The 18,092-nt window shown below is 31.7% G+C and overlaps 1 protein-coding gene across 1 annotated transcript in view; it reads right to left on the reverse strand.

The window, feature by feature from the left end:
- mmd (disintegrin and metalloproteinase domain-containing protein mind-meld) overlaps positions 1–18,092 on the reverse strand; it is a 689,072-nt gene that overhangs the window by 282,078 nt on the left and 388,902 nt on the right. Inside the window, exon 5 of the mRNA XM_089634149.1 lies at positions 13,751–13,899. Within this exon, the coding sequence (XP_089490275.1) occupies positions 13,751–13,899 (149 nt within the window). The remainder of the gene's footprint in view (positions 1–13,750; positions 13,900–18,092) is intronic.

Genomic DNA, 18,092 nt, shown 5'->3' on the forward strand with positions numbered 1-18,092 from the left:
ATATCAATAGACGAAAGAATATATACATCAGTGAACGAAACAAACAACATATTAGCGATAAATTCCGAAGTTAGCCTAACCATATTTCATATGAATGTCAGGAGCATAGAATTGCATTTAGACGAACTCCTGGTAACAATAAAATCACTTAACAGACTAGACTGCATAATATTAACAGAGACGCATTCATCAAGTGATATAAATTATAATATTCCGGGTTATACATACTATGCAACAAATACCCAAATTAATAAAAACAGCGGAATCGCAATATTTATTTCAAATAAATATGTTGTGACTTTTTACAGAGAAATCCACATGCACAATGTAAACATTTTAAATATGGAAATCAGTTTCCAAAAGTACACCTATAGCATATTCGCCATATATAGAACCCATGCCTCAATATTACCAACCTATGTAGATGAACTAAAACACATTCTTCTTGCGAACAGAAATAAGAAAACTATCATTGTCGGAGACATTAACCTCAATATCGCAAATGATTACTCATCCTACGACAAAGATAATTATCTGAATATGATGGCAGAATTAAATTATATTTCGTGTATTAATTCATTTACGAGAATTATCCCAGGTCAACGACCTTCGTGCATAGATCATGTGTTCACAAATATTCAAGATATAAAAAAAATAGTATCTGCAGTCATACAAACGACAATCACAGATCATTTCGGGTGCATTTTTACGTACAATCACGATAAAAAATGTTTACCAATACAAACTCTAACTCCGGAGAAGGACAACGGCCGACGCAAAATGCTCAACATAAATGCCCTAATACATAATCTAGATAAAGAAAAATGGCACGACATCTTCAATTGTAATGACACGAATAAATGCTTCGAACTATTTGAAAAAAAACTATCAATGCACGTAAGTACTGCACAATTCATTGATTCCAGAAAACAATCTTCAAAATTTAAACCGGTTAAGCCATGGATAACTTTTGGATTAATTGTATCAATCAGACACAAAGAAGCACTATACAAAAAATTTATCCGACAGCCTACAAATGAAACACTAAAGAATCACCTAAAAGCATACAAAAACAAACTCACTTATTTAATAAAAAACACAAAAGAAAACTATTTTCGGCAAAAATTGGAAGCAACGGAGAACGATGCAAAAAAAGTCTGGCATGTTGTAAATGAAATTATAGACAAGAAAAAACATAAAAAAAATGAAATACATAGCATCACAAATAACAATATCAAAATACGATGCAAAGAAAATCCTTTAGATACCGCTAACATATTCAACAACTTCTTTGCAAATGTAGGCAAAAACCTTGCAAATCAAATTCAAAAACTACCGTCCAATGACGTACAGAACCTTAACATTAAAATCTCAAACAAAATTGACATGTTTCACCCTACTTCAGCACAGGAAATTGAGCAAATCATTTCAAGCATGAAGGGAAGATCAGCACCAGGTTTCGATGGAATTACTGTCGAAACACTAAAAATTATCAAAAAACATATATCAAAACCCTTAACACATTTAATCAACATAAGTCTCCAAAGCGGAATATTCCCAACTGTATATAAACAAACCATCATCACTCCAATTCATAAATCTGGCAACCCTGAAGAAGTGTCAAATTATCGTCCAATATCGCTGATCTCAAACATTGCGAAAATCTTCGAGAAAATTATCAAAAAAAGGTTGACTGAATTTATTGACAAAAATGACGTAATTCACGGCAACCAATATGGATTTATGAAAAATAGAAGTACCCAAGATGCAATTGCCAAATTATCGAACATAATCCAGGACACATTAGACAAATCTTTGAAATGTCTCGGAATCTTCATAGATCTTAAAAAAGCTTTCGATAGTATTTCTCATGATAAACTTATTGAAAAATTGAATTGTGTTGGGATAAACGATAAAGCTTTAAAATGGATTAAAAGCTATTTATTTGAACGATGCCAAGTAGTCAAGATAAACAACTCACTTAGTCTACCACTAACAAGTAATTTCGGAATACCGCAAGGCACAGTCCTAGGCCCCCTACTATTTATAATTTATGTCAACGATATTTTCAAACTACCACTTAACGCAAACATAATATCCTATGCCGACGACACAGCTATCATAGTGAATGGGATCGACTGGAATATAGTTAACGAACAAGCAAATAATTGCATGAACACATTGAAACAATGGTTTGATACAAATCTTCTCTCATTAAACACTAACAAGACATACTATATACATTTCTCAATTAACAAACTACAAACACTCCCTAACACTCAAATAATTATTCACAATAACAAATGTAATAAAAACATCTGTATCCAAGGCTGTTCAATATTGAACTCAGTATCAGAAATTAAATATCTCGGAGTGATAATAGAACAACACATGAAGTGGAAAAGACATATATGTGAATTGGTCAAGCGTATCAGAAAGTGTGTATACATATTCATAAGATTAAGAAATATTTTAAAAAGAAATAACCTAAAAAGAGTATATTACGCACTAATCCAGTCGTTAATTCAATACGGAATTATTGGATGGGGGGGGTCATACAATAAGATTCTGACACCGATCAAAGTGGTCCAGAAGCTAATCCTCAAAGTAATCCTCAAGAAACCCTCCACGTATCCAACAGAAACGCTATTTACAGATTTCGGGGTGTCCCGAGTAGAAGATATATTCAAGAAAAATGCAATTATCCAAATTTATAAAGATAATATAATCAAAAAATTTGAAACCCAGTTATCTAAAAGATATCAATACAATATCAAAATTCCAAAATGTAAAACCAAACAAATGCAAAATAACTATAAATATTTAGGAATAAAGTATTTCAACAACCTTCCGATTGAAATAAAGAAATTAAAGGATATTAACATACTTAAACTAAAACTAAAGTTACTCTTTCAGAAATAATCAATTAAATAATTGCCTGTTTTTCCCTTCATTGATATTTATTATCAGTCTATACTCATCCACTGTATTTAGATTTTGTCTCTTTATATATTGTTCCTATCATTTATATACTTACTTATAGCATAATGATATTTTATTTTTCTTATAATTAGTGTAACTCTCTCACCAAGCACAAGAACCAGTTTCTTCATTGGTGAGATTGCGAACATAAATATATTTTGTAATGTAAATATATACTTTATGTACTCACATTATATCCTGTACCCACTTTATATATATATATTAAAATAATTCTATAATTAGATACTTTTAAGATTATACCCAATAGGAGAGAAACTCACTTAGGGAAATGGTAAGACCACTAACGGGACACTGCCACCTCAAGAGACATATGAGGATGCCGGCACCAATAGACGCAAGAAATGCACAAATATAGAATCCTACAATAATTTGTCACATTCTTTTCTATTTTTATCTCTTTCTGTCACAAATAAGGTGTCTTCTTCTCTCATTTTATATTTTCTTATAAAATGGTTGGTATGTTTTAAAAAAAAAAATTAATTTTGAATAGAATTGAATGTCATTTTTTCCACAGCTCTTTTCGCTTTATCCATTTATCAATTTTACCACAAATTCTTATCCCACCCTGTCATTATAAGAACATTAATTATTTTGAGCGAGCAATCAAAACTCAAGTACACGTATCTTTATCCCCTACTTTATCTCAGATTAAAAGGTCCTAAAAACAAACCCTTATAATTTCATACATTTAAAACAATGAACTCCCAAAAACATTAAGTAAAATTAAGTGCGTATCTAAGTACGCTGTAAATAAATTACTTTCAAAATTCTAATTTATTAAAAGTGTACACCTCCTAAGCCAGGGCTTAAGGATTTAATTTCTAATGTGTCGGCACCCTGGATATAACAACATTCCTTTGTCTTTCTGAAACCGCACTGGCAAACAAAAGTATTCGAAATAAGATTCCTTTGTGAACCAAGAGCGGCTAGGTTAATTTTCGAAATCACAAAGGTCTCTAAATTTCGGTAAAATTTAATTTTCCTACTTTTCCCTTTTTGGCCTTGGTAAAATATAATTCTATACCTTCGCGAAACATCGTACATTTTCTTAAAGTTGAATTTTCTAAAAATATTCCTTTGTAGCTTTAAAAAAAACTTTTGTAGAGTTCATTCAATTACTCGTTTATTGAAAATATTTACCGGGAATAGTCTCAAGTAGTAATAAACTTTCAACGCTTAGAGAAATGTATGGGAAAATAATGTCGTAGTATGTTCCCATATAACTGCTTTAGCTGCTCAGAACGTTCATAAAGGTAAGTTTTAAACAGTATGTTTGTATCAAAACAAAACAGCACCTGTCGTAATGTTAAAAGAAAGCAAGCACCTACCTACACTAGTCCTGCTTTAGAAATTATTTTGTAGAGCTTTAGTTTAAGTGCACATCATATAAGAGATTTAATTTCATCTTCGCCTTTGGTAGGACAACTAGTTGAATATCTTAAAAATACACGGAGAAAACTTACTGATAAAAAGTACTGTAAGTATATTAAAAATCTTGTTAATTCTATTCATTTTCCTGTTAAAAACGGGACTGCAGACCTATAACGAATGAATTCAAAGAGTATCAGTTAAAAATAGATGATGGAGCAATACCTGTTCGTAAAAATATGTCATATGTCTGTCATAATATTTACTAGGAAAAGAACACGCGTTCTTGATATATTCTGAATGACTAATATTTTGTCAGGAAATTGAAATGCTATCAAATGCTATCTCAAGTTGAAACCGCAATATCTTGTCTCTAATTCAAATGCGTGGAAAATTGCCATCGATCGGTTACAGATTATATAAGGACATTTAACTTCTATTGACAAAACTGAACAGAATCGATATACGAACGAAAAGGAAATCATGAAGTTCTCTGGATCTATTATTGCTGTCCTCTGTGAGGTTTTCCAGGAACAATTTACTGGGAAAACTCCGTAAGATCTTCACGGACGTCTAGAGATAATTACTTTTCCAGCAACAACGATGCTGAGTGACATCTTCAATCATTATGTCTGATGTGTACGGGTACAGCTCAATTGTAGGATATTTGTATTGTCTGATTGAAAAAAAAAAACTAGGGTTTGCTCTCGTAGATAAAAAGATATTACCATTTTTATTTTGTGAAGATACTTATCTGACTGATATTATAATATACTAGGTAATATTTAATGTAAATTGAATTCTTATTTGATTAATTAAACACATAATATATAATAATATCAGCGAAACTACAGGTTAACAAAAGTTAACCTGTAGATTAAAAGTATATAATAAGTGATAAAAATAGTTATTATTTATTTATTTTTTACATTTTAACCCCACTTTTTTTTCAGGGCCCATGTCGTCTTTGGGAATGTTTCAAATAAGGAAATTAAGGAAAATGGAATGAAAGGTTGGTCGGAATCTAGGGTCAGTGCGTCCAGGAGTGCTGGATAAATGAATCCATCCCTTCCACGTTGTTAGGCGTTGGGTCGAGAGAGTCCGGTTGGAGAGCTCAAAGCCCTCCACCGTCTTCTCCAGATGCCTCTCGCCACGCAGCTGGTGGGTAGAGGCATCCAAAACCAAAACCTGGACAAACCTCACCCCATGAACCAGGGCACCTCTGCCAAGTTACAAAATCTAGAGAGGTACTGAGGTGATCTGAGGCAGAGGTGTGGGGCGGCGTTACCTACAGCAATAACGGCAATAGTACCAATGGATTGGACGAACTTATTGAACTGGAAATAAAGTTGAAGTTAGTACCTAATTAAAAATCCTAAAAGAAACGGTAAAACCGTGAAAAAACGTAATGTAGGATGTGAAATGAGAAAACGATTCGAAGTTCTTACTCGGAAAATAAAATACACTTATCGCGAGAGGATAAATTTGTTCTTATCTGTGTAAGAATTTATAATTTTTGAATTTAAAAAAAGAACAGGCCGCGTTGAATTTTTATAGTATTTTGGTAGGTACCTTATATTTGGTAGGTACCTACATTTGGAAATACGCTTTGTATAGAATCCGGGTGAATTATTTTCCAAGGTAGGTAATAAATACGCAGTAAATCAAATAATATTGACGTCATATGACTCAATCAGTGACCAGGAATGACGGAGTGGGAAGGAATGGCTCCAGCCACGAAGCACGTCAAATAATAGCAATAAATTACTCGATAATATAGCCTGCGCCATTTTTATTCCTCGCGCCTTCCCGCGGCTGTCATAAACATCATTTTAGAAAATTATGTGGGCCACAGATGGCGCTATTGAAAGGCGCCGCCAGATATTTATGTATGGAAAATCTAGGAAAGCGAGTAGGGACTGAACTGAAGCACATGAAGAAGAAAGCGGGCAAGGGTATGGCCAAAGCTCATCATAAAAAATAGTATTTTTTTTTACTCACTGGTAATCTTTGCCATATTATGGCTACACCCACTGTACGCGCAGATACATATTCTAAAAACCTTGGGAACAACAGCAATTTTATTTTTAAATGTCAACTCTCTGATCGAAACTCAATTTGGCAGTAGGAAGCATTGCTGCGAAAACAAAAAATTACGAAGTTCATCAATAGTTCATTTGTTATTCCGTCTGCAAAATTTAGCTCCATCGAATCCAGAGTCAAGTTAGCCTCTTGGAAGCTGTTTGAGTCGTCTGTTTGAAAAGAAGGTCCGTTTGATAGATTCCCCAATATTAACAAACGGATTGCCATCTTTAGAGCAAAATCTTCCTCTCCTCAAAAAGATCCTCCACACAGTCTCCCCAAAGATGACACATTCCTGTTTAGTGTTAACGTAAAAAAAGTTAAAAATAGATTCTAGATCGGTTCTTTCGTATTATAATTTCTAATATTGAAAATGTGGCCTTGGATGAAGCGTTGTAATACAAAAAAAATCGCTTTGTATGATATTACGTTACAATCTGTATTATTATTTGAAAACGCAAATAATAACAGTATCAGTCTTTTTTTTTGCACAAATGATGCAATTGGATATGTTTTTAATTTAAAATAAAGGATTTTTCACAATTTAATTCGTAGCAGAAATACGAATTTTATGTAATTAAAAATCAATATTCCACTATTAATTCTTAAAGTCTGATAAAAAATGAACCCCTCAATGCCATAAAATTCAATTACCTCGCCTCAAAAGCCCAATAAATGGGCTTGAGATATATGATAATATTGTTCACGCGTTCTGAATGGAGTCAAAAACAGTCAGAAGTCAAAAATGGAGGCTTTATTGAGGTTTTTGATTTATATCGAAGGGATTTTATTTGTCAGAATCAGGAAAAAGATAATAGACTTGTACAAATCTCAAAACTGGAAGCGATTTTTATCGTTTCTAGATGGATTTTTTACTGCCTATTGCACGAAAAAATCTTTTGCCGATAGCACAACGAAACGAATAAAAATCTGGAAATCCAACTCGTTGTTTAAAAAACTGATTTCATAATTATTTTTTTGACAAAGCTAACTGCAATTTTGGTACTTACTCCATTAAATTCCAATGTGCAATGTTCTGTGAATGACGATAGTTGTTGTCAAATTTAGTAGAAAAGTTTTGTAAATAAACTGTTCTGTTAAATTTTCTTTAACATTTAATTTTTTATTTTTTATTTCGTAATGTATATTGACAAAATATCTAAAGTATTTAAACTGGAGGGATGGTTTGGTTTGTTTGTCATTAAACTGAGCTTTAAAAAGTTTAGCTAAATATTAATAGTATTCAGTCGTTTTGTAGTGGAATAACTTTATAATAAAATATCAAATTGTAATATTTAATCACTGAAAAATCTAAGAATTAAAACCAGGACCTCAGCCCTGCCGAGGATTTGCTCTACCACTCAGCTAATCTGATCATTTTTAACTGCATCATACTTCCACTAAGAACTGCCAAAATTATCTTAATTTTTTTAAAGCATGCTATTTTTGGCTACTATCTTTAATTGCAATCTAGATTGTTTCATGGATAAATGTACTCATTTTTATTTTAATATGCGACATCTGTTAACTTTCTTACAAGTCTTGTAATTTTCAATATTTTTTCAGTGGAATAACTTGCTGAATAAATTATTTTATTGAAAAATTAATGTCCGGGAGAGCAAGGCTGAGGTTCTGGGGTCAACTCCTATATGCGATCGAATTATTTTCAAATTTTTCAGTTTGACATTTTTTGATAAAGAGTTGTTTATATTATCTTCAATGATTAAATAATAATGTTAACTAACACTATATTTTTGATCAAACTTATTGTTAAAAATCCTAAATAATGGTCTGGACTCACCAAAACTTACCAATTTAATAAATCTTCATATTCCGTCTAGATCAACCCGACAATCTGATTTATTTTATCTACCCTCATGTAGATCAAACATTCAAAAAAAAATCCCCAATTCCTCGTATATGTGCACAATATAATACAAAATTTTACAGCATTGACATTTTTGGTAGTAACCTAAAGAAATATCGATATGAAGTAATGCGTACGATCGATTATTAATATGAGAGTATGTTATGCTTCCTCTTTCTTACCAAATTAATATTAAGATATTAAAACTTCATTTCCAATGAACTTTAACATAATTAACTTCTGTGGCTTGACTTCAGTTAACTTGTATATTTATATCTGTAATTGTATATTATAAAAAGGCTGTTTGTTTCTTACAAAATAAATAAATAAGCTTTCAACTCATTTCTAAATGTTTTTTTTTCTTTCACGAAAACAATATTTTTTTATAATTTATGAAAGTGCGTATGTACATATATGATTTCATTAGAAAACCACTATCCAGCAACTTTGTTCAGTTTCTACAAATTCAATATCGTACTCTGTCAAAATACGCACTTTAGCACCAGAGAAACATCAATAAAAAGTGATATCAATGAGAATCATGCAGATATTCTTTTACTAAGGTAAAGTTTTTGAACCAGAAAAATAAAGATCATATGAGAAAAGAAAATAATAGACAAGCAGAAAACCTCAATGCTTAGTTGGTTCTCCTAAACACGTGCATTCAATAAATTGTACTATCAGTAGGTTCTCGGTTATGTAGCTCAAACATAAACTCTTATTTAAAAAATACGAGTATTGTGACACAAATCATGTAACAAGATATTCACCCATAATTTTTAAAAAGTTCGACTTTTCAAGTATAGAAGAAAACCTACGCCAAAAATATTCTAGTGCATTATGTCAAAAAGACAGCCACCTCACATAATCATAAAACTAGAATAAAGTAAATTGACAGTGTCATACTGCCTTTGGGTAAAGAAACTCTGATTTTTTTTTCAAAACTTTATACAACTCTCACCAAGTATTAAACTATTAATAACTGTATCAGAATAAGAGCTGATTAGTAAAAAAAAACATCGTCATACCCAACCTACCCAAGCCTTGAAGTTAACCATCTATAATTAATCTAAACTCCATCCAAAAACCTAGTTGGCCTCAGTACAGGATCTCTTAGTGAGGAGAAATAAAATAATATTCTATATTTTCTTTTTATATTCATATATATCTTCCATATCTTTTTTACATTTATATATTCCATATAATCTTCAAGAAGTCATATTTATGAAGTAATTAAAAAAAATGAGACACCATTAATAAATAATAACATTGTACATCGACCCATTTTGTAATTTGTCATGAAAACACAAATACAATTTGATTACATAAAAATCACATAGGGCGTAAACAAAAATGGGTATATTTCTATGAAGCGGTATCTAAAATTAAATTTTCTCATTTCACGTTAAATCGTGTTTATTATTTATCAATATTATTCTTCCGTACAACTCATGAGTTCTACATAATTGCAATAACTATATTATTGTATCTTCCTTATACTACTTTATTGTATATTATTACATATAATTTCTTACTTTGACTTATTACTATACTACAGATTGCTACTTATATTATATTTATATCTCTTCGTTTTTTCATACTTTTAACCTAACTTACTATTTACTGATTATACCATTATACTTCCATTTATATTGTTGCATTCCTTATGTTGCTGTACTATTCTCTGTAAATTAGTATGTGAATGGCACATGTTGTGCCGTATATGTGAAATAAACAAATAAATAAATAAAAAATAGTATTACGTATATCAAGCTTTTATGGGCGTATAATAAAGTGAATAAATAAATAATATTGCTGTTATTTTGATAATAGAATAATCTCAATCTACACTACCTAATTTTAAATTGCATTAATCAACCTTTCTCCCAAAATTCATCTAGATTCCATAAAATTTAAGATTACAATCAAGTGTTTTATGCGCATTTCTCTAATACTTCCATTATCGGATGCAACGTACTCCGTAAATTGGTAAAAATAATCAGAACATACCGTCCTTGAAACGATGGTGAGTAAATAAACTCAGCGATTTCGAAATTCATTGTATTTTCTCAGAAAATTGTTTGTCTCGGGTTTTTATAATCTACTCTTTGCGAAGAGGCGAGAAGAAAAAGGAAATGTATTGGTCTCGTTTCAAATACAAGCCACTCTTTATTGGAACCAGTGATTAATGACTGTTGACACAACTCAAAACGTATTCGATAGGCGCTTCAATATACTGCGAGGAAGTCAGCAGCGTATATTATGTACGCTTCTGTACCCCACAGAGGCTGTGTGAAAGCTATATAGTTAGGTATCTTCCATCACTCCATCCAGACGTTTTCTGTATTCTTCCTGGATATCTACAGGGTTTTCAAGAAAAACATTTTTAGATGAAGGATTCTTCAAGTAAACAAATCTTCCAATATACCTCTGGTATTTATAAATTCAAAAATTCTTTTTTAAAATATTATTTCATAATTGTGAATTATTCGTATGTAAAATGTTGAAATGGGAGCATTACTGTTATACCAACCTATTTTTATAATAATTTAATTTAAACTATAGAATAAAGAGGAATACAAGAAATGCTATGTGGACATGTTTCGTGATTCAAAACACAGAACTGTGTTTGAACATCATTATGAATTTTTCATTTCGATCAAATGGGATGGCAAAATAAAATGTCACGCAAGTGTAAGAGAGACAGAGCTAAGTGGGCTAAAACCCGAAAGGACTCGGTCATTGGTGAAATTGGTTAGATCTGCATGGAAGGCTTTTCTAGTGTGCAGATCACTGCTTTATCTTTGCAGTGATTTATCACATTGGTTCATAAACGCTAACATGTTTTTTGATGAGTGTCCCATATCATATTCTGGCTATTTATTGTCTTAACAAATTTACTTGAAAATTGAATAAATATTTTCCTATATCCGATTTCTGTCATATATATATACATTTACAATATTATTTAATTAATACCATTTCTCAAATTATTATTAGGTATGTAAACATTAACTGCTAACTGCGATTTAAAGCCAATGAAACCAAATAGATTTCGTCGTTTATCCCATATTTTTAGGTTCTATTAATATGGCACATTATAACAAGCGACGGCTCAAAACGTTTTCGCAAACTTGGCATAATATGCCGAGAATCGCTAAAGTGGAATGGCTTTAAATATCACTAAAAAAAAATTTGTTTATGTTTTTATTTAGATCTTGTTCATTCTTGATAATTAAATCCTAAAAATCAGAGTTATTTCGAAACACGACAGCTGGCGACATTTTTGTAAATGGATAATATATGATGCGAATGCGAATGGTAGCAGAAGTCGGGGACGCCCGAGGAAGACATAGCACGATCAAGTGAACCAAATAATCTAGTCGAGCTATGTCAAGAGTCAGAATAATAGAAAAGTATGTATGTAGTGAATGAGGCAAGAAGTGTGTGCGAAGACCGAGTTGTTTGGCAGTCCATCCTCTCTGCCTACCACTGAGGAGAAACGGCGTGATGGTTAGTTAGTTAGTTTTTAGTTTCAAATTTGGAACTACTCGTGTCAATAATTTCAATCATTGATGTATTATACTAGATTAGCCCTGTCTAGTTAAATTCATTTTTAAAATAACGCCACGTAGCGTACGTAACAAATATGGAGATGAACTTAACAACCCAACTCTGTTTAAACTCCTTCTACAAGCGTTTAAACTCGTAAGCGAAACCACGGAGAATTTGTTGTCAGAGATGTTGTAATATGGACATAATTCAAATTTAAATATTTGGAACTCGGTTATTTTTGTGATTGAAAAAATGAACTTGCACAGCATAGCTGAGAAGCAAAATAGACCAACAAAAGGTAAAACGCAATGCACTGCACAGTGCCCATTTCGCATTGCGACATAATGCGTGGGACTTTTCATAAATGTGCATGTGAACCAAACCAAAATTGTGTTGGGGTTATTTTTAAATGAATATGCCGTGTCTAGTCTAATTTAGTCTATGATTTCAATCAATCAATTTTAGCAAGCGTTTAAAGCTATTCTGCTTTATTTAGTAGCTTATTTTGCGTGATAGTTTGTAAAAAAAACAAATGCCTATTTGTTATCATCATTTATAACGCGTGTAAATATTTATTTATGACATGACCCTAGTTATTGGGGCGTGTATGTCTATAAGCCCTGTATTTCAGCGAAGAAAAAAGGGTCGCGTGCGGAGGTACTGCGGTGGTACGGTGGTGATGCGGTGCCAGAGTGTTACAATGGCCTGGCACAAAGGGGCTGGGCGGGGGTTGCTAGGATTGGGGCGCCTTTGTGGGATATGTTAACGATTGTTTTATCTCAGAAGGAGTTGCCTCACGAAAGTCTGGATCTCGGACCATTGTAAGTCGATCATCTTTGACGGTCATTGTCTCGGGACGAGTCATGAATTATTAATGATATTGTACTGACAAGACTCGTATTTGGATTTCAAGGTAAAGCTTGTCAAAACTATCTTTTCTCATTCAGAAGATTCATTGGAATTATGTTATTTAATGTCAATCTACATGAAAAACAGTTGGATGGAGGATGGATTGGAATGGAGCTACGGTGAATCAGATAATAGTAAAAATTACATTGTGATCGGATATTGATAATTCAAGTCATTTGATAGTTAAATTCAAGTCACAATGCAATTATAATCAAAAATGACGTGTAAAATAGTGTAATTAATTAATTTATTATTATGATGAAATAATTTTCATAAGACAAGGTTTTTTACGTATAGCACAAAGGATAACAAATTATTATAAGCAATAATTAGTTCCCCGAAATATCCTTACAAATTGAAAATATCTCCCGAGTAAAAATAAATGCCGCCTACGGGAATTGAACCCGTACCTTATGATGTCCAGTCAGGTGCTCTGGACCACTGAGCTACGTCAGTTTATTTCCAAAACGCCAAATAATTAAATATGTACTAGTATTTCACTAAACAATTAGATTTTTTATGTGAACTGCTCCCAACCAGTGAGGTATGGCATCCCCAATTGAGGGATGTTGTGAGACTGAAAGTGAAGGAAGAATTTATGGAAGAGAAATGTGGGGGAGTACTTGGCTATTCAGATTTGGTCACTAAACAAGGCTAAAGCCATTTCAAGCTACGTTTCAATTCTGAATGGTGGTCTTACATCAGGGCGATACTGAGAGTATCTTCTCCTCTGGAACATGTCGCGAGTATACTATATATTAATTCAAATTAATAAATTGTAAAATTAATCAAATAAAAAACAGTTATTATCGATAAATGTAACTTGTCGATAACATGAAGAAAGAATATCTTGAATTTGATTTATCGCAAAAGCCTAAATTATATTGATTCTATAGCCTTCAGTGTCTTCTGATTCTTATCAAAGTTTCGTCTAAATTTCCGTAAGCAGGAGTTGGTGTAAGTTACCTTTTGTGCGCCAACTTCCCTGGTGGAAATGCCCATCTTCTCGTGGTGGCGCAGCTGCACGGGGTATATGATCTGGTAGTAGTGCGCGCCGATGTTGCGCACCAACTCCTGGTTTTGACGGAACTCGCGCAATAACCGCTCCACCTCTCCTGAAAAAGAAAAGAAAATATATAGTTTCGTGAAAAATTCAAACATGCCACAAAATAACTAACTTAAGTGCAATATTTTATTATTTCAAAAATAGGAACTGATTTGTCAAGAATCAAGAATTTAAGCTATCCCGTAATTTTTCACGGGTCTGCGCTAGTTAGTTATTAAATATCATAAAAATACCAGAGATTGAATATAAAATTCTGACGGGATTGTTCAATGTTAAGAACTGTTAATTTTTTTTAAAATAAGAAACTTTAAAATTTTCAATACCACACCTAGAGCTTGCATATTTTTGAAAACACTTGATTCGAAGTGAATTGCAATCAATCCCTCCTACTTCACCTTAAAATTCCCCCACAAACCTTTCCTAACATAGGAAATCAATTAATTAATTTTCGCCAAACTGATATGATCCAATTTTTATTAAATTTGACCTTTGAATGCAATATATTTTTAAATATATTCCTACGCAGTATTTTTGCAATGAGATGTTTAGTTTGCATGAGCTACTTATTCCCGTGGAAAAAATATTTAAAAAATGGCCGTTTCTGGCAAATTCGTCTTTTTCCATCCAATGTTCCTATCCAAACAGGCCTATTTCATTTCAGCCAATAGAAACAAAGCATTTGGTCACGTGACAAAATGGCCGCTTAGTTGATTTGTAAGGAAGTTGTTGTTAGTTGTGTTTTTTGGCATTTCAACAGACTTATTGCGAATATAAATTGTCAATTTCTTAGGACTTTTCAATATTTTTAATCATGATTATATCAGTAATCTAATGTAAAAATTAGAAAAACAAAAATTAGATGATGTTAAATTGCACATTTGACACAGTTTTTTGCGATTTCGCGTAAAACCGTACAGGTAGAATAAGCCAGTTGTGCAAAAATACTTATCTTACCTAACTTATGTACTATGAATATTTTAAACATTAATTCATTCCAGTATCTGTATTTTCAAATCATTCATGTTTGCTTGCAATTAGCCTCGGAAACTTCTGTTCCTTCCAGTACGTGAAAGCAACTGATATTATTTTCTCTTCCAGTTTTTAAATGGAATTCAATGACTGTATAACGTGCTGGAAAACATGTTTTCTGTACGGGGAACTAATGGGTTTCTTACGAGCTAACAAAGCAAGGAATAATTGAATATCTGGTCATGTGAGCGTGGAAAACTAGAATTTGGTCTAAACTAGAATTTTTATTGTTAACGGAAATTTATTATAAAATATTAAGTACTTAAATTTAGGTACTTATCTATATATAAATTGAAAGTGATAAATACTTCTCATTTTGAATTTTTTTTATAGTTAACGTGAAGTGAAAAAGTCTTTTATTAATAAAAATAATAAATACATAGTAAGACATGATATAAGTTTTCACGGCCAAAAGAATTATTGTGATTAATTTTTGGGTTATTTTATCATATTGTGCTTTTTATTTCTTTGGTAAACACTTCAAGTGTCAATCCTGTAAATTTATATACGAGAACAAAGTAAATAAACATATATTGTAAATACTAATGTATATGCAAAGGTTGTTTACAATTAAACAATGCTGAAATTATTTTGCTTTGGATGTGTCAAAATTTAAATCTACAATAAGCGACATCTATATTCATGTATATACCTAAGTTTATTGTCCGGACCATGTATTCTCTACATAACAAAAAAAATATATGATTGGTTTTGTTTATATGACAATAAAGTAATTTTGGTAAATATTCGGAATCGCTGGATAAGGATTATATGAAATATTTTTAAATAAAACCTTCTGATTTACCTTAATTACTATAAAAGGAATCTGACTGCATTTGGGATATTTTTAATTTTAGCATTTTAATTTTTAATTACGTAAATCAAAAATTCACTTTCGTTGTATGGGATGACAGCTGGAATGATTTCTGTTGATGACATTTTTCTGGTTGGTATTCTTGATACGAGTAGCTAGAATTTGAATCATTTCGGAATGCAAATTCTAGTTAGGTACTGTTTTGGCCAAACTCGAAAAATAAAATATTTTTACGTTACTTATAAAACTTAAATTATTTATATTTAGGTAATATTATAATTATTGTTTTATTTAACCTAAACTATAGTAACCTAACCTATAATAATTAAACCTAAACTAACCTAACCTAACCTATAATAATCAAACCTAAACCAACCTAACCTATAATAATCCAACCTAACCTTATCTAACCTATATCCTAATAATAATCCTACCTAACCTATAATAATCCAACCTAACCTAACCTAACCTACAATAATCCAACCTAACCTATATCCTAATAATAATCCTACCTAACCTATAATAATCCAACCTAACCTAACCTAACCTATAATAATCCAACCTAACCTATATCCTAATAATAATCCAACCTAACCTAACCTAACCTATATCCTAATAATAATCCAACCTAACCTATAATAATCCAACCTAACCTAACCTAACCTATATCCTAATAATAATCCAACTTAACCTAACCTAACCTATATCCTAATAATAATCCAACCTAACCTATAATAATCGAACCTAACCTACAATCATCCAACCTAACCTATAATAATCAACCTAACCTAACCTATATCCTAATAATAATCCTACCTAACCTATAATATCCAATCTATCCTAACCTAACCTAAATCCTAATAATAAACCAACCTAACCTATAATAATCCAACCTTACCTATAATAACCCCACCTTTTTTAATTTTTCTATTTTATAAAACATACCTAAATATTTTATTTTTATTTTTCGAGTTTGGCTAAATAGTACCTTACTAGTATTTGCACATGGTAAAAAATATAGCCACTCGTATCAGGAATACAAACAAAAGAAAATTTTATCAACAGAAAGCATTCCAGCCAGCTGTCATCCCATACAACGAAAGTGAATTTTCGATTTGCGTAATTAAAAATTAAAATGCTAAAATTAAAAATATCCCAAATGCAGTCAGATTCCTTTTATAGTAATTAAGGTAAATCAGAAGGTTTTATTTAAAAATATTTCATATAATCCTTGTCCAGCGATTCCGAATAATTACCGTAATTTTTGTTGATTATGGCATTTTAGACACAAAAAAAAAATTTCGTACATTTTTAAATAAAATTTCGAGAAAATCGTAGATTAATTAATTAGTAATTCCTGCTCGTAAAACAATCATGTATTTACAAAAAAAACAGTAATCACTATTACACAGACCTTTTGATAATTTATTAGTTTTACGGATCCGTGTACTTTAATTTTCATGGTCTCCTGTAATGATTCCATTTTGGGCTAGCCTTTTTTAAAAAAAATATTTATTTTAGTTATTATTTATTTTAAATTTTAATTTTTGAACATAATATTAGAATTCAGGTTTTACATAGCTTCTGTTTTCAATTTATATTTACTGACCATTAAAAGCATTTGCTTGTGGATGGAAGAGGAGTGTACATTTGCGAAAAAATAATGGTATAGTAATAAAATGTATTTTTTTTTAAAGTAACTCCATACAGGAGGCCCTGAAGAAAATAATTTCCCTCAGGGCCTATGTCATCTTTGGGGATGCTGTGTGGAGGGTCTTTTTGTGGAGAGGAAGGAGTGAATATGGGTCTTGAAGAGTCCCATGTTGTAGGAGGGAGGAAACACAGAGGCCGGAAGTTCGTTCCACAGCCGAGTAGAAGCGAATCGTAGAAGCGACCCGTTCTCATGTGACAAATGTCAACCGTGTACAAATGTTGGGCGCGCGTTTGGCGTGTATCCCGACTACGCACATTATAAAATGCTTTAATGACTACGACTACCCGACTACGCACAAAACGACATTATAAAATGCTTTAATTATGCAAATTTTCTACTTTTCGCTGATGATATGAAAATATTCCTGCCTATTAATTCTATAATTGACTGCTTTAAACTACAAGAAGATCTGTATAGGCTTAATGATTATTGTATCCGCAATCGTCTCAACATGAACACTTCTAAATGTTATGTAATTACCTTCACTAGAAATAAAATTAAGTTTGACCATAATTATCATATAGCTGGCCAACTACTCAAAAAAGTTACACAAATTCGTGATCTAGGTGTTATACTTGACAGTAAACTTACATTTGAGGCTCATATTGATATGATTGTTAAGAAAGCCCTTAGAATGCTAGGATTCTTATTCCGTATTGGAAAAGAATTTAATAATATCATAACA

The sequence above is a fragment of the Hesperophylax consimilis genome, chromosome 8 (genome assembly GCF_061612785.1).
Source record: "Hesperophylax consimilis isolate HC1 chromosome 8, BYU_Hcon_1.0, whole genome shotgun sequence".
Classification (NCBI taxonomy): Eukaryota; Metazoa; Arthropoda; class Insecta; order Trichoptera; family Limnephilidae; genus Hesperophylax; species Hesperophylax consimilis.